Here is a 24,685-nt window from a genome sequence, read left to right as displayed (position 1 = left end):
TTCACTCAGCTCAGGGACATTGTTTCTGTTCCGTCATCTATCAGTATTCATGGTTTTGGAAATTAACTCACTAGAACCAAAAGGCAGATAGTTAAGTGGAAAAGCTGGCTGTGAGTAGCTGGTGGATGGATGTGTGGTCAAAACGGATTGTTGACATGGAACTCCCTGCCCTGGGAGCTGAATCTGCTCCGTGAGTCTACTGTGTATTCCAAAGAGTAGTTGAGTGGTCTGAGTAGTATTTCTGTCAGGCAAGGATGAAATGTTGTCATTATCGTAATGAATGTACGTTAACATGTTACTTTATAGATGTGCTGTTTTCTGAAGAGAACTTTCTCACACACACACACAAAAAAAACTTTATCAACTGGTGTTGGTTTTTACAATTTATTTGTCACCTGAGGGAAGAGATATGAGGATTTTTTTCTCACTAAAGTCCTCAGACTTTATACATTAACCCAGCACACAGTTTATGTTAAATCATGACTACATTTATGTATCCTGATTAAAAATTTCATAGACTACTTTCAGTACGGAGCTGCTATTATTTTCCTTTAAATGAAAGTCTGTAAAGTCTGATGGGCTACTGAGGGCCATCTTACACACACCCCCTATTTTTCTGTCTCTGGTGTTTCATTACCAATTCTCAGTTTCAAGTTATAAATTTGGGGGTATTTTATTAGGAAAATAAAGGCATCCAGAGACTCTGCCCTCTCACACAGTTGTCCTGATACCTTGCATCCATCCATTGGCAGGTCTGAACTGTCCTGTCCCCTTCCCCTCTCACCTACTGGACCACTTCTTATGTTTGTGTGCTCTCTTTTGCCTTTAGGCATTCCTTTCTGCTGGGTATTTTGTATCTCCTGAGAAACCTGATGTACTATCTTATCTGTAAGACTTCTCCCTGGGCTCCCATCCCCCTCTACCTGCACACACATGTTCTGGCTCCTGTTAAAACTAGCTCTTCCTCATCCTTCCCAAATTCCCTTGACGCTGCTCCAGTTTGATGCATGTGTTCAACAATTCCATGGAAACAACGATGGCAGGGCCATCAAAGCTCCACAAAGCCATTACGTTCTCTCCTCAGTGTCACTCTCTTGTCCGACTTGGTGGCTATGTGCAGCATACTTCTCTTCCTCTTAAAACTGTCTTACCCTGACTTGGAAATCTCCCAGTCTACATTCATGACTCTTCTAGCTTGCCAACTTTAAATATCACTTCCATCCTTGACAACTTCCATGTGCACGTCCTTCACACCAACTTTTCCCCAAACTCCACACCCAGAAATGCACCTTCTGAGTGTTCTTCTCCACTTGGCATTTGGTTTAGAGTACCAAAGACTGGACTCCTGTTCCCATGCCTTCCCAAGACCTGCCTTTGTCCTGTGTTCTCATTCTCAGGGGATGACACTTCAGCCAGGTAGGCACTCATACCTGAAGTCATCTTCTCTCTTTCTGTCTCTGATACTAAACTCAAAGCGTCTGTGGCTCTCTTGGCCCTGACCATCAAGATGAATTAGACTCTCATCTCTTACCACTCATCACAGGTGCATTAGCCCAAGCAACTGTCGTCCATGCCTGGCTTCTTACCTGGCTTCCCCACTTCTGCCCATCTCTCAGCCTGTCCTCAGTACTGTTGCTAGCACAATCCCTTGGCTCCCTTCAAGATACTAGAAGTGTAAAAAGCCCTCCTCTTTCTCATCATGGAGTAGTTCAGAATCCTCAATGGTTTGCCAGGCCTGAATCACCCGATGACACTGTCACCTCTTCCTCCCCTCCCCCTTCCCCTCTCTTCCACTCTTGCAGCCTTTCCTCTGTTCCTCACTGTGTTAGAAAGCCTCAGCCCATCCTTTTCTCTCTGCCTTCAGACACCTTTCCTGTAGCTTCGCACTCTGGCCCTTCTTGTAGACTCCCCTAGTTGTCTCAATTAGACCATTAATTTCCCCATTCTGCACTCACCATGCATTGGTCTGCTGTTTCTATGCACAGGACCTTTGTTTATATTTGTCATTTTGTCCCTTCCTAAATCAAAGCACAATGAGGAAAGATCTCATCCTGATCTGTTGAGTTAGGGTGACACATAGGTAGAGTGATCTGACCCCTGAAAAGAGCTGTTAAATGAATTAATTAATGAGTGAAATGGATGAGTAACTTGGCGCACAAATTGAAGAACAGACCATAATTAGAGCCCTGTATGTCCAGTGTTCTCATATGTTATTGTGTCCATCCCCATCATCCCTACAAAGTATTGTTTTGGTCTTATAGTCTTCTTTCTCATCTGTGATCTAGCAACAGACTTTTCTTCCTGTTATTGAAACAACAGTTGTCCCGCTTTCTTTTGTTTGTAACATTCGATAAAGAAAAGGTCAATGGTCTTTTTAAAAAGCACATCTAAAAGTTCAGTGTCACGGAATCTCTGGGGGAGATGACAAGCATTGATCTGTCTGGGGGCTGCCTCTAGTGTGAAGATGACTTGGCAGAGAAGCAGAGAAGCAATGAGGTTCTGCGCAGGGCCATTGAGACCTACCAGGAAGCGGCTAGCCTGCCTGATGCCCCGACAGACCTGGTGAAGCTGAGCTTGAAGCGACGGTCAGAAAGACAGCAGTTTCTAGGTGAGAAGCAGAAGCACTAACTGATGGGAGGTGGAACATGACCCCCTTCAGTGGCAGCCACATAGTGCCTTATCAAAGACAAGGTGCCTGGGAAGAAGCCTGCCTTTTGGCTTCCGGTAACTTGTCTGTCTTATACCTTCTCTACATTCAACCATTCCTAGCCTCAGTAATTGCATGCATGCATATGAGTGTGTATGCGGGGCAGTTGTATATGAGTGGTCTGTCTGTCTGTACACACACAAGTGCATGCATGCATGTATGGAAGCAAACATCTATGAATGTCTAGGCCAGAGGAAAACCTAGATGCCATTTCTTCTGGTTTTTCTAAGACAGCATTTTCACTGACCTGAAGCTCTTCACATAACCTAGACTGGCTGGCTTGCTAGTCCCAGAGATCTGTGTGTCTCTGCCTAGCAACAAGCCTGTGCCAGCATGTGTGGCCTTTTTGCCTGGATTCTGGGCATCATATGACTTCATGCTTGCAAGGCTGGCCTACCTTCCAGTCATTGAGTTTTTCTCAGACAAGCATACAAGGCTCATACCTTCTGAGGAAGAACACCCAAGGGTGTCCTCTAGCCTCTATTTACACACTCACACATGCATATAAACACATACAAAATAATTGTGAATTTTTACATTAATTTTGGAGGGGTTTTTTTTGAGAATTTGTTAAAACAATTATTCAACCTAGAGTTATGGATTGTCTTTGGTTCCCTCTCCATTTTTATATCAAGAGATTCTCTTGCTTCCCAGCCCAGGATCAAGGTCTCTTGATCTTGTGAAGATGTCTCACCTTTCACAGAAATCCCAGTTTTTAGTATACTCTCTTCTGCTGAGGTGAGAATGAGGCGAGGTCACGTGAGAAGGCTCTGAGGCAACTGGACAGAGATCCTGAAACTGCAGGAATATAGAGTTCCCTCACAGTAGAACAGGGGATCCGGACAAGGTGTGAGAAGGAACAGCAGCAGGTGTCTGCAGAAGGTACCTGCACCGTTGGCATCATTGCTGTCTGTGCCACAGAGGGAATGACTGCCTGGGCAAACCACCCAGAGTCCTGACTGGAATAGTGTTACCCAGCAATGGGGCACAGAGCAGGGAGTGAATTTTCTTGTTAGCTAAGCAGCAGCTGCTTTCCCTGACTGAATCTGCTTCTGCTTCTTAATATTCCCCATTTGCAGGCATTAATACCTCCCTGCAAGGTACATTTTTACAAATGCTTGTCTTACTTAGCACACCCCCTTCCAGGCCCCCATTTGCAGTTTGTTTTTCCAATTTGCACTGTGACAAAGAACAGTGACAGTGGGCCCAGAGTGTTTCCATTTTCGCCTCCAAGTAAACAGCAGCTGGGGTTTCCTGAGCCATGTAGTGCACCGTAGCCTGTCGGCCACCAGAGGCTGCCATAGTACTGGAAAATGTCTTCTCTGCATTATCACTACCCAGAGACAAGTTGCCTCTGTTAGACAAGGCATCCACAGAGAAGCCTGTTCCACACCCCTCGTGCCTGTTTAAGTTTTATTTTGACCACTCGACCCAAACTCAAGCTTCCTAGTATCTGCACTCCATTAAAATGTTGTCTCAGCAGCACTGGTAACTGACATTTTCTCAAGAAAGAACTTAAGGTAAAAAAACATAAACGTGGAGCAGAGACTGAAAGGCCATCCAGAGCCTGCCCCACCTGGAGATCCATCCCATATACAGTCACCAAACCCAGACACTATTGCTGATGCCAAGATGTGCGTGCATGGTGACAGGAGCCTGGTATAGAGCAGAGGATGGCCTTGTCAGGCACCAGTAGAAGGAAAGGCCCTTGGTCCTATCAAGGATGGATGCCCCGGTGTAGGGGAATCTCAGGACGGGCAGATGGGAGGGAGTGAGTGGGTGGGTGAGAGAGCACCTTCATAGAAGGGGGTGAGGGTAGATGGGATAGGAGGTTTCTAGAGAGGAAACTGAGAAGTGGGATAGCATTTAAAATGTAAATAAAAATGCAACTGAAAAAATTTTTAAAAATGTAAATGTGAATTGATTCAGAAAATAAATCTGTCTTTAGTCCGTGATTGATATCGTATTTAGTATCTACGTGGAGCAGTTACAGATAGCGAGATGTAAGGTGGTCTTCAGGTTCTGCTAAATCCTTTCGTGGTCTGTATTCATAATATTTTTAACCTATTCCTCATTTTCCAACACCAGGTCACATGAGGGGTTCTCTACTTACCCTCCAGAGACTAGTTCAGCTGTTCCCTAGTGATACGACCTTAAAAAACGACCTTGGCGTAGGATACCTTTTGATGGGAGACAACGACAGTGCCAAGAAGGTTTACGAAGAGGTAAGCACTGGTGTTTTCTGAGCCGCACTGAGTTATCTGCAGACAAGTCCAAGTGCTGGTTGAAAATGACATGGAGTATGTGCCATGTTTTATCTTGAATGAAGCAGCATGTAAGTTACTGTAGCTAACATTCTGGACTTGGCTTTCCCATTGCTTTCTCTTTCCTTCACTCCCTGTTGGGAGTCACATTGAGCACAGACTGGCCTTAGCTCATGGTAATCTTCCTGCTTCAAACTTTCAGCTGCTGCCACCATGGCCATTTTTTCTTTTTTTTTTTTTAAGATTTATTTATTTTTTATATATGAGTACACTGTAGCTGTCCTCAGACACACCAGAAGAGGACATCAGATCTCATTACAGATGGTTGTGAGCCACCATGTGGTTGCTGGGATTTGAACTCAGGACCTCTGGAAGACCAGTCAGCGCTCTTAACCACTGAGCCATCTCTCCAGCCTGCCATTTTTTCTTACTTTGATTTTCTTTATTGGCATGCCTCCATTGTACAGAGTGATGGGTTCCATAAAGGCTATTCAAGTATACATACCTATTGATCATATTAAACCCTGTATCTTGATTGGAACACTTTAAACTTTAGTTAATTTTTATTTAAGCCTCCTTTTTATCAGTCTGTATAGACACCTTTCTAAGGGTTTTTGTTGTGATAGGAGAAAGAGTGAGGTTAATAGTGAAGTTAATAAATGTAAATAATATACTATCTTCAAGTTCGGCGGTGTGAGGCTCTCAGGCCAAAGTGGTAGGTTATACCATTTTCAAAGGGGCATTGATAACCCCATCCTCTGGCCGAGATGGCTTTCAAAGGATTTCTACATTATAGTGGACATTTTAATAGATAAGCTCTAAAGTCACGAGTAACTTTATAACCTAGAAAACTGGTTCCTCTAGGCAGCAAGGGAACTTCTTTGGTATAAAGCAAACGGTATGTCAAATGCACTCTGAAGCAGGAGAAAGCTAACAGCTCTGTAAAACAAAGACAGACGAGGGTCCTTGTTGTTCTCTAACTTGAGCCTCGGGATCAATGGTTTCCAAGCTGCTGGCTTTACATTAAACGCTACTTCAGAGAGCTAGGTGTGTAACAGAAGGGTCTCTTCTGTGTTGGAAACATCGTCAGCAGCGGCGGCCTGTCCTTCAGTCGGATCACAAAGAGGTACTTGCCTCTATTGCTCTTGGTGCTAATTATAAAGTCATTGAAATCTGAAGCTATGGTCTTCCTACCCTTGTCATAATTTGATTGTTTTTGAGATAGCGGAAGTTTGGCCTTGGCTTTTTATAACATCATTAATACCTGCACAGTGGACTAAGACTTCAGCATTTGCCAGTGTGTGTTCTCTAGAAAAGACCTGCACCAGGCCATAACGTAGCTCCATGTGGGGCTTGGTGTCTGCTAACATACCCAGTGTCCGCTGTCCTGCAGAGCTTGGTTAAAGGAAACGTCATGTGTTGCATTAATTCAGGATCTTGTAAACAAACCGTCCGAGACAAAAACCGAAGTCCAGGGATCCTTCCTTCTTGTATGTCCCTCCCTCCCACACTCCTTTCTTTCTTCTCCTTGTAAAATTCATTCCTGTTTCCCAACTCTCCCGTTTCCTTCCTTTCAGGATCCTTCTCTTACACCCCCTCCCCCATGTCAGTCTAAAGAGCCCAGTGAATTACTTCCTGGGAGCCAAGCACAAGTGAAGTCACAGCAGGCCAGGTGCACATACTGACCAGCATCTGACCGCATTTCCCTCTCCTACCTTTCCTCCTTGAATACACTCATCCCTTCTACCTGACACTAAGTCTCAGAAATGTGGAATGCTTTTCTTCACCTTGAAAAACCAACATTACGCTGTGTCGGTTATTCACTTAGGATGATATCCTCACTTGGGTGAGCATACTAGTTGGCACGAAGCTCCAGATACTGCCTAGCGCACAACTGACTGGTTTTCTTCTAAAAGAAGCATTCACACCTTGAAAGCAATGCAGGTCCTCTTCTAAGCTAACGAGCTGCGACTGATGGCTACTCTTTCCCTAACCAAAGTTTGGCCTGGTGTGTTTATCTCTTTCTCCAAGGTCATTTCAGAAACTAATACCAGGGCTGCATATTTTTCTTCACATTAGTTTTTGAGTACATACGTGAAAATCATTGTGAAACCCAACTTTTAGTTTGTTTGCTTGTTTGCTTGTTTGTTTTCTGTTCTTGTTTTCAGCACAGAGAGTAGCTTACAGAGTTAGGTAGAGACTGCTCACATCTGTGCTTTTGGAAGACTCCTCCCATAGCTCCTTCCCAAGGTAGTAACACCGCCACCAGCTTAGGATCCCAACCCAGCCTCATCCCAAATCCTTTGCTACCACACACACCTTCTGCAGATACGTCACTCAGCCAGCATACACTTATTTAAATGCACACACAGCAGCTCAGGGCGTGAGCTTATTGAAGTGGCACAGAATGTGTCTTCATGTCTTCATGGACCTTACGATCTGGGGCCAAGTCACCAGTTGTTCATTTTGTTCTCCAAATAGATCCACCTTCCCAATGCTTTCACCAGACACTGATCACCTTGAACCGACCCAGATCCCTCTGTAGGATTGATGTCCTCTGACCTTCATGTACGCCAGGTACACCGTGACCATGGCTCTCAGTGCTAAGTCTGTCATGCCTCCTGCAGCAGTGTTCTTTAAATATCCTTGATGCTGTACCCTTCTAGAACAAAGTGTTCAATCTGATGTTTATAGATTTAAGTGTTGTCTATTTATATATGTATACTCGTGTGGTGCATACTTGACGAAAAGTACATGCCCTCCAAATAAGCTTTTAAGCTCAAATGAAATATTTCGAGTGCCTCGCAAATTTTATTGAACTGACAAAAATCCTTTCACTCTTCCTAAAATGTTCCTGTTTCAGTCCGACCACTGTGAAGTGCTACTCGTGGTTTGGTAGCATTCTTGCATCCATGATGAATCCACTCTAAGACCTACAGTGGATGCCTAGTGATGAAGATGGCGCTGAGCGCTGCAGGTGTGTTACATCTCAGTGTTGCCTTGAGCCACTATTAAATGAGACAGGGATCCGCTGGAACGCAAGCTCAGGTAGCATTTACAATATGGACAGGCCGAAAAGTCAGTGGCTCACATCCCAGGCCAGACAGCATAATTTGACATTCCCTCATGCAGCTCACAGTGATAACTTAAACCATAGAGTCTTTTGTTGTTGGTGTTGTCATTGTCATTGTCGTGTTGTTGTTTGGCTGATTGGTTGTTTGTTTTACAAAACAAAACTTTTTTTTTTGACACATGGTTTCTCTGTGGAGCCCTGGTAGCCTTTGCTGTCCTGGAACTCACAGAGCCCTGCCTGTCTCCATCTCCACCTCCCACTTGCTGGGAATAAAAGCATGCACCACTAAGCTTGGCCTGCCTTCTATTCTTGTATCCAACTCTTATCCCTGTAACTATGCAGGTAAAAGATTCCCTCTAAGACAGAACACGCTATTCCTTTTTCCTGGTCTGAAAGTAGTTGTATGATCGTATACAGTCTTGTGACCTGTTTCGGACAGAGAACTCTTGAAATGTTTGCCCACCATTAGAACTTTAAATGTTGTAATTTCGAAGTGTTTCCTTTTTTCTTTTCCCTCTGAGAAGTTCACTTAAGAATCATATTCAAAATATACTAATTTAGTTGCCTGTGGTTTAGCCTTTCCTATAACAGTGATCTGTGCCTGTCAGCATATATGTTCTTGTCTGTAGTTAATTACTTTAATTTTTTTTTGATATAATGAGTCACATTAGGAAGCTGAAGAAAAATGTGTCAATTTTTGTTCTTTTTCTTTTTTATATATAAGGCCTCTAGCTCAGGCTAGCCTCAATCTTGCCTTGTGGCTGAGACTGACCTTGAACATGTGTTTTTACTGTGCCCACCTTCCGCAGAGAGCTGGGATTATAGGGTTGTCCTACCATTACCTGACTTCAGGATAGTTTCCTTAAAAATATTCTTTGAAATATTCATACAATGTATTGTGATCATATTTCCTTCCACTTCCTCCTTCCTATCCCCCAACTTCCTGTCATCTTTTTTCTGGGATATAGTTTACTTTTGATCACACAGCATTTACTGCTCAACAACAGTATTGTGTTTATCTTGCCTCACCCCCAGAGTGACTGTTCTAGATCCCTGCCCTCACTGTTAGGAATCCCACAAGAACACCAAGCTATAAAACCACAACACACATGCAGATGACCTGCCTTATTCAGACCCATGCAGACTCCCTGATCTCTGTGAGTCCATTTGAGTCCCAGTCAATTGATTCTGTGTGCCTTGGTCTTGTGGTATTCTCAACCCCCATGGCTCCTGCAGTTCTTCCTAACCTCCTCCACAGGACACTCTGAGCTCCACCTAATATTTGCCTGTTGGACTCTGCATCTGCTCCCATCCCTTGCTGGATGAAGTCTCTCTGGTCTCTCTGATGATTATGCTAGGCTCTGTCTCAGCACATTATGCAGAAATGACACTGTAGGTCAAAGGTTTTATGGCTGGGTAGGTGTCCCAGTCCCTCCACTTGCCTGGTTACAGAGGATGGCCAGTTCAGACTTTGTATCCCCCATTACTAGGAGTCTTTACTAATGTCATCCCTGTAGATTTCATGGAGTTTTCATTGTACTAAGTTTCTACCTAACTCCCCAAATGCCCCCCAGTTCCAGTCGTCTCTCCCAGGATTCCCTCCCTCCATGGCCACACCCACGCCTGGTTCTTCCTATTCCCATCTCCATCCACCCCAAGTCTACTCAAAGAAACAATTCTAGTCCCCTCCCCAGGAAGACCCTTGAATTGCACCCTAAGCTTTCCTTGTTATTTAGCCCCTCTGGGTCTGTAGATTGTACCTATCCTTTACTCTACAGCTTATATCCTCTGCTAAGTGAGTATGCTGTGTTTGTCTTTCTGTATTACCTCACTCAGGATTTCTTCTAATTCCATCCATTTAACTGCAAATTTCATCGTGTCATTGTTTTAGCAGTTTAGTAATACCCCATTGTGTGAATGTACCACTTTTTTTTTAAATCCATTCTTTAATTGTTGGACATGTAGGTTGTTTCTAGTTTCTGGCTATTATGAATAAAGCTGCTATGAATAAAATCGAGCAAGTGCCCTTGTAGTGGATGTCGTACCTTCTGGAAGTATACCCAGGAATGGTATGGCTAAGTCTGGAGGCAGATTAATTCCCAAGTTTCTGAGACTCTGACTGCCATGTTGATTACCAAAGTAGCTATACACAATTGCACTCCCAAAGCAATGGTGGAGTGTTCCTCTTGTTCGAGATCCTTGCCAGCAGGAGCTATTAATTGTGTTTTTTAATCTTAATCATTTTGACAGGTGTAAAGTGGAATCTCCAGGTTACTTAGATTTGCATTTAAGAAGTTTGGGTGTGTTTTGGGTTCATTGAATTCTAGGAAGTCTTTAACGTCTTTCATTTCTGCCTTGACCCACTAGTCATTCCATATAGAGGTGTTCAGTTTCCATGAGTTTAGACACTTTCTGTTGTTTTTGTCATTTTTTTAAACCCAGCTTTATTCCATTGTGGTTTGATAGGATTCAGGGAGTTAGTTCAGTTTTCTTGTATCTGTTGAGACTTGCTGTGTGGAGAATGAGTCAATTTTGGAGAATTCCATGAGGTACTGAGAAGAAGATATAGTCTTTCCCCATCTCTTTTGATCACTTTTGGTTTGAAGTCCATTTTGCTAGATACTAGAATAACTACGCCAGCTTTCCTCTCCGGTCCCTTTGCTTGGAAAATTTCAACCCAACTTTTTACTTTGAAGTAGTGTCTATCTTTGACATTGAGATGTGTTCCTTGTATGCAGCAGCAGAACAATTCTCATTTTCATATCCATTCTATTAGCATGTATTTTTTGGATAGAGAATTGAGTACATTGATATTGAGACATATCAGTGACTAATAATTGTTAATTCCTGTTATTTTGTTGTAGTTGTTGGTAGTGGAGAGTGTGTGTGTGTGTGTGTGTGTGTGTGTGTGTGTGTGTGTGTTGTGTGCATGCTTCCTTCTTTGGGTTATATTAGTATGAGATTATTTATTGATTTATTGCATGTGTTTTTGTGTGATTAACTGCCTTGTATTGGGGTTTTCCCTTCTAATACCTTCTGTAGGACTGGATTTGTAGATGGGTATTGTTTAAATTTGACTTTATCATGTGATGTCTTGTTTTCTCCATCTATGGTGATTGTAAGTTTTACTGGGTATAGTACTCTGGCCCAAAATCAATGGTCTCTTAGAGATTGCATGACATCCACCCAGGCCCTTCTGGCTTTTAGTGTCACCACTGAAAAACTGGATGTAATCCTAACTGGTCTGTCTTTATATGTTACTTGACCTTTTTCCCTTGCAGCTTTTAATATTCTTTCACAACATTCCCTTTTTCTATGTATATGTGTACATTTGTGTTTGTATGAAAACGTTTGTGTGGGGGTGGGGGGAGCTGCCTGTGTTGTGGAGGCCAGAAAAGGGCATTGGATCCCTCAGAGCTGGAGTTAACTACAGACATTTTAGAGATTTCCAGTGTATTCGTTACTTTTCTCTTGCTGTGTTAAAATACCCTGATAAAAGCAAGTTGGGTATGGTGGAGTAATGAGAAAGCCCCATAAGTTCATGAATTTTGGCTTGCAGTTTCAAATGGAGAGAGTCCATCATGATAGGATAACATGCCATGGTCAGAGAAAGCATTGTGGCAAAAAGCAGGCTTGTCATGCTTTCATCCCCACATAGGAAGCAGAGAGAATAGGAAGTATGACAAGGCTGTAAATCCTCAAAGCCTGTCCTCAGAGATACACTTCCTCTGTACGGCTTGACATCTTGCTGAAGGATTGAGAGCCACAACTGGGGATGAAGTATGCAAACCTGTGAGCCTTTGTGGGCATTTCTCATTCAGACCACCACACCAGCTTGTTACATGGACACTAGGACCTGAACTCTGGCCCTCATGATTAATCAGCAAGTGTTCCTAACCACTGAGCTATCTTTCCATCTCTAGCCCTACAAGCCTTTTTATATTTCCTCATTCTTTTTTGTCTTAAATGTCTTTTTCCCCATCAGTCCCTGCTTTCCCTTTCTCTGGTGATTATGTTCCCAGATTCCTATAGTACCTTTCTTCTAATCACATTCACCATGAGTGTGTTGGGTGTTCCTCCCCTGGACCACTGCATGCCTCTGCTTGTTTCTGGAAGCTGTTATGTCATCAGTGTCTGCTGTGCTTGTGTCTCCTGTACTTGGTTGAGAGCTCTTTAAGAGAGAAGAGTATCTCATTCCTGTTTGCATATCCAGGACCTAGAGGAATTTGATGGGTATTGAAATCCTAGAAAATGCATTTGATAGCTACTTGAGGTGACATCTATGTGGTTGCAGTGGGCAGGGGTATCATCAGTGTAGTGTAGTAATTACAATGACTCGTTTGTAACAGTGCAGGCAGAACCATGATCAACACTGATTCTGTTCAGTCCTGGAGCTCCATTTCTCAGCCCAGGGTCTGGTGTAGGGCCTGTCAGCTGAAGAAACAGAGCCCAAACTCACAGAGATTCTACTAGGAAGGAGAGCCCAGCATGCTTGGGGCCACACCTTTATCACAGAGATGATGGGAGTCCCCCATCACCAGGCTCAAGGGATGAGTCATGAGTGAAACAAAGTCCCTGTAGAACTTATATGTTAGAGAGGGAATAAAATATCCAGATGGGTCAGATGGCGGTCATTCCTGTGGAAATGGTCTGAATAAAGAACTTAGAGAGGACCTAGGGCCAGGAGTGGAATTGGTTTTCTAGTTGGGAGATAATCAGGGGTAGAATGCACTGGAATAGTGTGGGAACTCTTCAACACAGTCATTCTTACCCAAGGAAAGCGATGAGCCACTTGGGAGAAAGTGAGCCAAAGGAGGACATTTTGTAGTAAGGGTGCCTTTGGCTTGCTATGAATAGCAAGGAGTCAGTGTGCCTCAGAGGGATGGCAGGGAAGGGCAAGAGCAGAGCCAGACAGGTGTGGGCTACAGGGGTGGTTCCTTGAATGTAGTCGTTCATGCTAAGTAAACCGACCTGAGGAAGGATCAGGTCTAACCCTGGAATCAAACAGTTTCCCTGCGGGTCTCATATGGACAATGAACACAGCAGGGTGCAGTGAATCAGCTCCTGAGGGGTCCTGCAGGAGTCTGTGAAGGAGAGGAGACTAGGTGCAGTGCAGCATCAGGGAGAGTGTTGAATGTCACCTTTTAAATAGGCCTTAAACACTTACTTAGTCCAATGAGGGTGTTGGTGGCTTCCTGGTAGATCACTTTCTCTTCCTCTGTAAAGCTCCTATGGTAGCTGTGACTTCACTTTCTCTCATTGGCTCAGGGATAGAGAGGAGAGGTACTCAGGCATCTTCTCCCTGAAAGGGCCACTCAGATCTCCTCCGTTGTCTTCTTGGTTCAAGAAGTCCATTTCCTAAGCAGCTTCACAAACCTAATGCTCCTGTGTTGCTCTCTCACTGTTCATGTTTAATTTAGAGGCGTTTTGCATAATTCATCTTTAAATCATAATAAATGCATGTGGTGATGAACTGGCCAGCGCATATGAACTAGCCACCCGGGTTTCTATCACAAACAGTTGGACTGTTTTCACCAACTCTGTATTCAGCACTTAGAATCGTGGCACTCCCAGGAACTCATTTTCATTCATAACTCCTTAAAGCTTGTTATTTCTAGACAATCTCAGACTTCCAAAAAGTTACCCAAGTAGGACACATGTTATACTTTCAGATCCCCAGCCATTCTGTCTATGGCCTCAGCACAGAGTTAAAAGAATCAGAGCCTGGTAGCTCACTAGGCCAACACTCAGGTTCCCATCATTTAAGCCTCCCCGGCTTCTGCCACTGAGTTCCGTGAGCATGGACAGACGGGGCTTCTCATTCACAGCTTTACTCAGTGAGCAATTGTGAAAGGCATCTTGGGTTGCGAAGCCATGGGCTTGTTAGGTTTAATGATAGCAGCGAGACAAGATGCTCCCACAGCGATTGAAGCTGTAACATCCTAATACATTCCGAGTACAGCAGAACGGATTAGGATTTGTTCAAACAGTCACTCGTACAGTCTCTTCTCTATCACAGTCGCTCCTTGTTTTCTTTGAACTTAGGTGCTGAACGTGACACCGAATGATGGCTTCGCGAAAGTGCATTACGGCTTCATCCTGAAGGCGCAGAACAGGATAGCCGAGAGTATTCCCTACTTAAAGGTAACTGCTGTGGTCTGCTTCCCGTATACTCTTTCCCTGGAGTCATCTGAGATCCCCTTTGGTCATGGCTTCCAGTGGTGGCTTCTAACGGATTGGCACGCGTTGCTTAGTCTTCCTTGCATGGGGCGCATGCGTCACAGGCAGTGCGTCCAGTCACCTGACTAAACGTCATGGAGAAGCACCAACGGCTTGAGCTACTTTGGCATCATTGCTGCCAAAATTCCCAACAGAAACTCTGTAAGGAAAGGTTTGTTTGGGCTCTTAGTTTCCAGGAGGTTCTGTGTTTCATCCTGGGGATGGCACACAAGTGCTTGATGTGGCAGGGACATGTGAAGGTACCTGGTTCACGTTGTGGTCTCTGCTCACGAATGAGAGACCATGAGTGGGAGGTAGAAGCAGAGTGTCCATCAAGGCCCACCCCTGGCGACATACTTCTGCAAGCAAGGTTCATATATGTGAGATATATATATATATATATACATATATATATATATATGTGATATATAACATTCATATTTATATATTATATAATATATAATATTTGTGTATATATGTATTATATAATATATAATATTCATATATGCATGCGTGTATATATATATATATATATATATATATGAAGAAAAACATATATGGTCATTATCTTTTCCCAGAAGAAATGTTATTGGTGGGATATATATGTAAAACCTTAGGTATGTGAATTGTGTATGTGTGTGCATCCACATCACGTACTTGGAGGTCAGAGGACGACTTGCAGGAACTGGCTCTCTTCCCTTGCAATATTTGGGACCTGGAGATAAAAATCAGGTCACCATGCTTGGCAGCAAGTGGCCTCACCCACTGAGCCATCCATCTCACCAGCCCTCGGTAATGTGCCTTTCCTGGAGAGGCCTCAAAGATGCAGCTTTCTGAAAAGAGGTCCTTACTGTTAAACTATTTCATGTTTTTGTCTGTTCGTTTTCCTTCCCATATTCGGCCTCAGTGTTTTCTCTTCCCTTTTCAATAAAAAACAAAAATCTCATTTCCAGTGCTTTCCCGAAAAGGGGGAAGAACAGAGCATTTCACAATAGAAATCCTGCAGTAAAAATTACCTGTGTCAAAATTCCAGTTGGTGTTTGGCTTGAATCCTGTAAATTTTAGAAAGAAGTTTCATTAGCTGCCCGTGGCACATTTGTTTAGGGGAGAAAGAAATGTCACCTACACTCCGACTGTCATCGCTTGAAACACGAGCAAAATAGTGTTTGGGTTCACAGATAAAAAGACTGTAGGTGGCATATGGTCAGACTTGGAGAGCAAAATAAATGTGAAAATACCCAGCCAGGGAAACCATCTGCAATATTGAAATATGATAGCTCCCACTGTGGGAGTACACAGAGTGCATGCTAATTTCTGGGTTAGTCCACTGTTGGTTAATGATAACCTTATTGTTAAATTTAGATTGATCATCTCATTTTATTTTTACACTGTGAAATATGGATCAACCTCATCACCTAATTTCAATAATGAGACAAAAATTTCAAGGTTTTGTAGTTTTCCTTTGAGATCCATAAGGAAAATCTACAGAAGTCAAGGAAGGCGACCCCCAAATGTCATCCTTCACAGATGGTAACACTGTCTTTTCCCAGGAAGGAATCGAATCCGGGGACCCTGGCACGGATGATGGCCGGTTTTATTTCCACTTGGGGGACGCCATGCAGAGAGTCGGGAACAAAGAGGTACGACTGACAGGGTTTGTGACTTTAATCCAATATATGATAAAGGAAGAAGGGATTTTTACTACTAGGAACCAGTTAGAACCATACAAAGATTCTTAGCATAACTTTCATACTTTGGAAAAAAATAAACCATAAAATCCAAACTCCAAAGATCTTATAAGAACATTGCCTTCCTAAGTATCAAATATGTAATCTGAAAAGAGACTCTTTTGGGATATATGTCTCTCTCTCTCTCTCTCTCTCTCTCTCTCTCTATCTATCTATCTATCTACCTCTGTGTGTGTGTGTGTTTGTGTATGAGTGTAGCAAAATGTAATTGTCTTTGAAAAGTATCACTGAAATTAAGAAATACAGAGTTCTCTAAAATTGTTTTAATTTTTAAAAGCATTTACAGAAATTAATGTTTCATTTCTGAATTTCTGCAGTAGTTATTTCTAGAACCAACTATTTGATTAATCCTCAGGCATTGTGGTCTTACTGGTTAGCCATGTACTTTTTTCATTTTAAATTTCAGCTGAACATTTACAGCTAGGGCAATGCAGGGAACCAACGCATGCAGGCATGCACTGGTGCAGTAACAGAAACAAGTGAACTGTCTACCTGGTCATTACCTTTTTCCTGAGTACAGTTGTCAGCCTGTGTGAACATGACATCAGTCGTGAGGTCACGTACCATGAATTTCTAGCCTTTTCACGACCCCCGTGGTTTACCTGCCAGTAATCAATGAGGCCTGCCTCCTCTGTCCCACACCACCGTAGGAATTCTAACTTCAGAGTCTGAAGATCAAAGTGCAGATGAGACGGCGACCCTTTGTGGCCACTGCCCTTCAGACGTGACATCTAAGGACAACACAGCTTCAAATTGCTAAATTTAATAAGAATGTAAGACCCTCTGGGCAGCAGCTAGAAGCTCAGAGAAGCAAGGGGAGTTGTGACTACACAGCCTTCTGCCAGAAACACGAAGGATCCAGAGCAGCAGAACTCTGGGTGATTGACAGTATTTTCTCTCCACCTTTCTATTCGTGTGTACTTTCCCCCTTTAACCTACCAATCATTTGACTAAAATAGAACAAGACACTAGAAGTGAAGAGGAGGGGGAGGCCTTGCTGACGGGTAGTCATTATTTTGTTCCTTTTTGCTGTAAAAAAGAACCCTCCTTTGAATGAGAAAGACAAGAGAATGTCTGCCACAGTATCCAACACTAGGTAAAAGTCTGTATTCAATCTCTGTAAATATAATTGTCACTAATTAATTTGTCTTTGAACATTCCGTGGCACAGGGCAAAGACGGATAAAAGAAATCTACTTCATCTCCTATCTTAGATGAAAACAGCTCTTACTTCAAGGACAATGAATTCACTACTGAACACTTGTTATGAGCCTGGTATTTAAGCCTAGGGGACTGTTCCACCAGCGATCATCATTAATATGCAAACAACGGCACAGTTCCTGAGTTCGGAACGCTCATAAAGATTCATGCTTACACGGAACAGAAACAAGCCCATAGAAGCCCCGTGTTAGCATAACCCAATATTAGGTGTTGAGTCTGTGTGTCAGAGACTACCCACAGGGAAGCAGCCGCCCTCTGCTTGCATCTGTAGAGCTCACTGCTGGTCTGAGGGAGGATAGACTCCTCAGAGGCAAACCCACAGCCTCCGTCACTGAGGCTGACAAGAAAATGGATTTTAGTGAATCTTTCTGGTAGGATAGAAGAGAAAGAGAGGAAGACAACCCACGGAAGCCCTGGAGCAGTCAGGCTTCAGAGGCTCCGGAACTTGAGTCCACATTCTGTCCTCAACTCTAGTCTCACTCTCCATCCGCAGACCAGTCTGAGGGCACGGCATGGAGCTCCCACAGTAAGCTGGCTTCTCCTCTCTACCATTTTTCTTTTAGATTCTGCCTCTGGTTCCTTTATTGCCAACTTCTGAATCAAAATTGGGGTCAGCCGTAGCTCCTCCCTCTTTTCCTCCCTTCCTGAGGGCAAGTTCCAAAGAACAGACTTCCTGCTCTCATTAGCAGCCCCCACCCCAACCCCCCACGCACACATCTTTCTTCACGGGATGTTAATTCCAGTTTCTCATCAGCCCCCTCTGATTGTTGTAAGAACCTAGTTGTTGCTTCTTGCATTAATTACATTTTCTCCCCAGCCCTTCTTCTCAAAACATTTGTGATTCAATGTGAAGCAAAGCCCTATTTCCATGCAATGTCATTTATAGGTCAACACTGGTAAGTTGCCACCCAGTGTAATGCCCAAAATGTACCAGCCACAATGTACCAACATTCCAGGCAGTCCAGCTCAAGCAGGGCCACTGAGGAGAGATCTGTCACATAGATTGTGTGTGTGTTTAAAGAATACACAGCAATAACTTGACAAAAATAGAAATAGAAATGGCATTGACATAAAATACATTTAAGAAGATAGCCCAAGGCTGGGATGTAGCACAGTTCCTCAAGTGCTTGCCTAGTGTTCCTGTCCCCAACACCACATAGAGTGGGTGTGGTAGCGCATCCCATAGTACCAGCACTCAGGAAGGAAAGACAGGAAGATCAGACATTCAAGGTCATCTTCAACTACACAGCCAGTCTGAGACCACCCAGGCTGCATGGCCCTGTCTCAGAGGAAAAACAAAACAAAATGAAAACAAAGTAGAGGTCATTTACACAAATTTCTTATTTGACTGAACTTTCTAGACATTTTTTGTTGTCATTTTACATGTTTTCTTTTTTTTTCTAAATCTAGCCTAATTTGTTGAATCCATTCTATTTTATACCAGTAGACACCATTTTTAAATTTCTGATCTATCATTGTAAGGATTTTGTTTCTGATAAAAATGGCAGGGGAGTTGGATTTCCAGGCTGTTGTCCAGTGGATGGTGCTGACTGGGAGAGCAGTGCTCACAATACTGTGCTGTACAAATATTGTGTGCAGGTTCCGTAAGGACTCACCTTGTCCAGGCGCTCAGCACAGGGCAGCCCCTGACCCAAGACCGTGAAGGCTGCAGCATGAGCCACACTGCCTCTGTTCGGGTTGTCCTATAATTACTTTTTTATACACTATTCCATCAATAAGGCTAGTCTTTCCAATGAATTATTAATGATTCAAAAATTAACGAACTACCAGACTTTAAAAAAAAAAGAATCATATGTTGTAATTAATGGTGCTTAGTTTAACAGCAGAAGGTTCAGGAAATAAAGTCTTACATTCAAATTGGCTGAAGCCATAATGATCAAATTATTTCAAAGATGAGTTATCTTTCTGTCTTCCTTTTTTCTTTTTCCTTGCCTGACATCTATTAACCATTTTAACTTTCTGGACTTTAAAGAAAGTCTGGGCCTGACTTACATGTTTTTCAAGGAAAATATATAAGAAGTATTAGTATGTGTGCTCTTTGAAATTTTAATGAGAAAGATAATCAAGAATTTTTTGATGGTTTCAAAAGGTGTTACAAAGAGAGAATGAGTGTTTAGCTGGTTTTGAGGGGCCTTGGATTCTAGTCCAAGAATGTAGGCATTAAAGCTCTCAGTTTTGACGGTTATAGAAGGGAGAGATTTGGAGCTGCTAGAAGCAGCTGATGAAGTCATTTATGTCACAGGCCAATCGTAGAGTGCTGTGGAAAATGAGAGGGCCATCAGCACACCCTTGACTCTGCTGAACACAAACATTTTGCAACATGATTGTTAAACACCTTCAAAAGTTAATAATTTAGTACATTAACATGATTTTATTTACTGCCAAGTATTCTTTGATAATAAATAAAAATAATTCAATATTTTCTATGTTTAAATTAATATATCTGTAGTTTTAAAGTATTGAAGTTAACATTAAATTCTTTTTATTGATCAAAAGCATCTAGGTTTAATTGGGTGTGATGGCACATGCCTATAATCTCACCACATAAGAAACCAAGGCAGGAGGATTACACATTGGAGGTTACCCTAGCCTATATAAGGAGACACTGTATAGGATATGGGGAGGGCTGCACATTTTTTTTTTCAAAAATCAGTTCTCAAAAGAGCCATGGTTAGATTTGACACAGCAATGGAAGAGATGGTACTCCATGTGCTACTAAGAAACTCTTCTACCCAAAGACAGTGGGCCTGTAGGTCAGGCAGCAAGAAAGGAGGGCCACTTAAGGGCATATGACCAATCTGCATTAGGACCGGCCATATGGAACAAGTACTCTGCAGCCAGATAGCCCCACCCCGCAAAAGCTAGTCTTACGTGCCATTTGTACCATGAGAGCCAATGTGAAGCCATGAATGTTGTCCCTTATTGCAGAAAAAGCACACACTTCATGAACAAAAGTTTCCCATTAAAAAGCCTGGTATACCGTACAATGTATATCGCAGCTATATCTGCTATACTATTTATTGCCAGCCCAGGATAATATTTCCTTTTTATCCACTCTGTCACCACGGACATCAAAGAAAGTTACTAGGAAAATAAATTTACTCTTGGTTGGTTTTAGCAGCCCATTTTGGTAAATAGTGAATGTATTTGAAATTGCTTAAATCATAATCCACCCCCTTGAGAGAAAATATAAAAATGGAGCTCCCAAAATGAGAGCTAAATAAAAGCATGGCCTCCTTCGATGTCTTACACTGTGAGTATACACAACAAATTACATTTTAAACTGGCTAAGATGTGTGGAAACCAAACTAGGTGAGGCATGGATCCATAGTGTTCACTTACCCTAAGGTTTACAGAAGCTCCGTTAGACCACAGGATTTTCACCAGCTACCATCAGGAAGATATTTATTTTATTATCTCAAGGTACAGATAGTCCCCCAATTAACAAAGGTCATAGTTGTTTGAAGGCTTTTTCAGTTCAGTCTGCATTCAATAGAAGCCACACTTTAGATGTTGATTTCTGAGCTCTTCTCAGCCTAGCAGTGTATAACCATACTGTCCGTGCTGCTCAGCTGTGATGGTGACCTGTGGCTCTGTCAGTCATCCATCATAGGGAGAGCCAGAGGGCCCTCTGCAAGAGCACTGGTGCTGAAGAAAGATACTCTCGTGCATCAGGAGTAATTAGGTGTTCACTGTAGAGTATTGACAGTGAGTCTGTATGGTGGCTAAACGACAATAATTCAAGGAGCATCCATACCAGCTTATGTGACATCCTTCAATTTTGAAATCAAAAATGCTTTCTGGAAAAGAACAACATGAAGCCGCCTTTCTGTTCTTTCAGGCATATAAGTGGTATGAACTTGGGCACAAGAGAGGACATTTTGCCTCTGTCTGGCAGCGTTCTCTTTACAATGTGAATGGTCTGAAGGCTCAGCCGTGGTGGACACCCAGGGAGACTGGCTACACAGAGCTAGTGAAGGTGAGTGTTAACTTCCACAGCAGCTCGTCCAACCTACTTCCTGCTGAAACCACAGATATGGAGGGGAATGCTTGAGAAAAGGTATTTTATTTCTCGTAAGAGAATCGTCTAACTGAAGCCTTCTGAGCCCAACTGCCATTGTCTGTCCATTTCTGTCTTTCAAGCACCCAGCACACTATGCTCTGAGCACTCAGGGACCTTTTCTAACCTAAAGCTCTAAAACCTTCCCATAGTCCCTCCCAATGCAACGTGGTCATATTTATCCTAGCAATAGCCCATTCCTGGTACCAATTTCTGGGCTATTTTGCTTTCTTTGGCTATGATAAAACACTGACAAAAACCCACTTGGGGAGGAAAGGGTTATTTCAGTTTATAGGTTGTAGTACATCATCAAGAGAAATCAGGGCAGGAGCTCAAGGCAGGGACCTGGAGGCAGGAACTGAAGCAGAGACCACAGAGGAATGCTGCTTGCTGCCTGCTCCTCATGGCTTGCTTGACCTGCTTTATTATACATCCAGAGGTGGCACTGCCCACAGTCAGCTAGACCTTCTCCATAAATTGTTAATCAAAAGAAAAGCTCCCATCACTTTGCTCATGGGCCAATCTGAAGAAACCGACTCTTCAATTATGGATCCGACTCTAGTTCAAATCATTGACAAAAAATAACATTTGGGGTGTTAGATGACAAGGAAATTTGTGTGTTACAACAGTTCTCGGACTTCTGAATCTTTGTGCCCTTTATGCTCTTAAAACTATTGAGCTTTGTGGAGTTTTTTGGGGGGATGGGAAGTGGGGACTCTTCCTTTCTATAGAATAATCAAAGTGAAACTGAAACACAATTTCAGTTCTTTGAATTAATTCTTTAAAAATAACCTCAATATGTGATAATACGATTAATTATGTTTTCAAAAGGAATCATCTTCATTTAGATGTAGAATCATTTTCATATAGAATCTAAATAGAAAATGTAATGAGAAGATTGAAATTATGACATATTTTTACAAGTCTTTTCAGTGCCTGCTTTAGTAGAAGATGGCAGGAATCTGATGTCTTCTCCCCACTTCCATTGAAGCACTGTTGTTAGAGATTACATAGCTCCTGGAAATTCCTCTGTAGCCCAAGTGCATATGCAAAGAGCTACATGTTCCTCTGTATTATCTAGAAGATAGTTTGGGCCTTTCAAATTCCTGAAGGGCCCAGAACCTCAGGCATTCCTGGACTGGACTTTGAAAACTTTTGGCCTTAAAGCCACAGAACAAGAAAGTAGTTATAAATATTTTACAAATGATCATAACAACTAGATAATAAACACAGTTATTCTAACACCATAACAACTATAAAACATGGGAACATTTTACATCAGTAGATTGAATCTAAACGTAAAGATTACATGTGATTTTGTTAGCGATTAGTGAGCTTATGTTTGCTTTAAGTAAATGTGTTCTCAGACTCATTAATAAAATGGGACTGGGTATTGATTTACTAACAATTTGCTTTATATTTCAAGTGGAGAAAATGTGTATCATCGGTCAGATGGGCTTTAGTCAGTTTTTAGAAGGTGATACATTCTGGTTTTCCAATAACTATGGATTTTATGTATGAAGAAAAGGACAGGGTGACAAACATTGCTATTCTAGAACCTGGACGATGGACATGGGGAAGCTCCATGATCCTTTTTTTACGGTTGGATATATGTTTTTAATTAGTCACTTCTTTTGCTTTGTTTTTGCTTTGTTTCTTGTTTGTTGTTGTTGTTGTTGTTGTTTTCATGACAGGGTTTTTCTGTGTAGCCCTAGATATCTTGGAACTTGCTCTGTAGACCAGGCTGCCCTTGAACTCAGAGACCCAACTTCTAGTCACAGGTTGAATGAAAAACCACCTGGAATAAAATGTCTTTAAGACCTACTCGACTTTATTGATGAGTCTGGTCTGCCTAGGAGGAAGAACTACAATCTGCTTCCAATATACTTATGAAGCAGGCCTTATTGACTGTTTGTTCTTATTTCGTATAACTGCATATCTTATAGTCGTGCACTCCAGTGTTAAAGCCAGCTTCTCTTCCTCAGGCTTTAAGCTCTTGGTCAGTCGGGAAATAGTCTAGCAGTGCTCTTTGAGGCTTCTCTTAAGAGGCCCCACATCTGAGCAGGAAGAGCACAGGAACATCTCTGTGAATCCTAAGCTCTTAGTGATGTCCATCATATATGTTTCCTTGTCGGACTCCATCTTCCCTCAGAACACACGCTGAGCTCTTCCGACTCCTCTGGAAGTTCATATTTCCTGGACTCTGAAAGTTGGGCTGCCTGCTGAAGCTTTCAGGATACTTTTAAATTCAAGTGACAGATATTAAACCCAAAGATTGCTTTAACAACAGGGAGCCTGATTGATTGACATAGCTGAAAGCCTGGTATTAGAACAGATGTGTGTGTTGGGGGGTGGGGAGGATTAGTTAGGAAGATGGTTTCTGGGCCTCACCCTTCCTCCTTAGTCTGCTCTGTCTTCAATGTGAGAGAGATGTCAGCAGCACTTGGACTGGAGCTGGGAAGAATAAAAGCACCATTGGGCCATTACACAAATACTAGAGACTTCTGGGAAGAGCCTCTCCTATTGGTAATGATATGTCAGATGGCACTCGTGGGTACAAGGCACCATGAGACACAGAGTAGCTTCCTGGCTTCCAGGAGGAGAAAGAGTATTGCTTTACCAACCTAGGACACTGGTCTGTCCTTCCAGTCTGACTGAGCCATTTGAGGGGCAAGGCCTTGTGAAGTTGTCCAAAAACCCCAATAAATACATCCAGAGGGCTTTGTCTACATGGAGTGGCTTATCAGGAGGAGGTGGGGACCCTAACAAAGCCAGGGTACATCTGGGAAGGCAGCCGTGTTGTCTGTCGGCACGCACCAGCACAAATATCTTTTTTCTCTGTTCTTTTTTTTTTTCATTTTTTCTGTTAATTTTTAAAGCTATGATCACTTTTTTGGTTTATTTCCTATGAAAATGTTGACTAGAGTTATACTACCAAATAGATTTCTCACTCTGTAGTCCACATTCAACTATATTAAGGTTATCATTCTCTGGAAAACTTGCATACCGTGTAAACTCCTTCCTATGCCTTTCTAACTTGATGGTTTTAGCCAGTGTCTTGGTTCATTTGTGATGTTATAACAAAATCCCACAAAGAGAATGTTCTGGGGACAGCACAGATCTAGTTCTCGAGATTCTGTATCTGAGAGCTCTAAGATGAATATAGCCATAGTCTATGTCTGGGAAGGGAAAAGCATGCTTCCTGGTTCACTGATGGTGTCTCCTCACTGGGTCTTCATATAGTGGAAGAGAAAAGGCAACATAGTGTCAATACATTACTAAAATTAGTATTAAAATATATTAATGTAATTAATTTATTCATAATAAAATTGTATTAAGCCAAACGATTATTTTAAATAAAGTGCTAATATCC

At 42.5% G+C, this 24,685-nt stretch overlaps 1 protein-coding gene and 1 long non-coding RNA gene across 8 annotated transcripts in view; one reads left to right on the top strand and one right to left on the bottom strand.

Moving 5' to 3' along the window:
- Positions 1–14,317, bottom strand: part of LOC120102822 (uncharacterized) — a 29,515-nt gene extending 15,198 nt beyond the window's left edge. Inside the window, exon 1 of the long non-coding RNA XR_015620697.1 lies at positions 13,212–14,317. This is a non-coding gene — a long non-coding RNA (uncharacterized LOC120102822). The remainder of the gene's footprint in view (positions 1–13,211) is intronic.
- Asph (aspartate-beta-hydroxylase) overlaps positions 1–24,685 on the top strand; it is a 212,298-nt gene that overhangs the window by 144,932 nt on the left and 42,681 nt on the right. For all 7 annotated transcript variants that reach the window (XM_087548657.1, XM_087548654.1, XM_087548658.1 and 4 more), the window contains 5 exons: positions 2,458–2,608; positions 4,796–4,932; positions 14,090–14,188; positions 15,814–15,903; positions 21,094–21,231. In XM_087548657.1, coding sequence (XP_087404783.1) covers positions 2,458–2,608; positions 4,796–4,932; positions 14,090–14,188; positions 15,814–15,903; positions 21,094–21,231 — 615 coding nt within the window. The remainder of the gene's footprint in view (positions 1–2,457; positions 2,609–4,795; positions 4,933–14,089; positions 14,189–15,813; positions 15,904–21,093; positions 21,232–24,685) is intronic.

This window comes from Rattus norvegicus, chromosome 5 (assembly GCF_021556685.1).
Source record: "Rattus norvegicus strain SHRSP/BbbUtx chromosome 5, alternate assembly SHRSP_T2T, whole genome shotgun sequence".
Classification (NCBI taxonomy): Eukaryota; Metazoa; Chordata; class Mammalia; order Rodentia; family Muridae; genus Rattus; species Rattus norvegicus.
The sequence above is the reverse complement of the archived record's forward strand: the minus strand, read 5'-3'. Positions and strand labels throughout refer to the sequence as shown.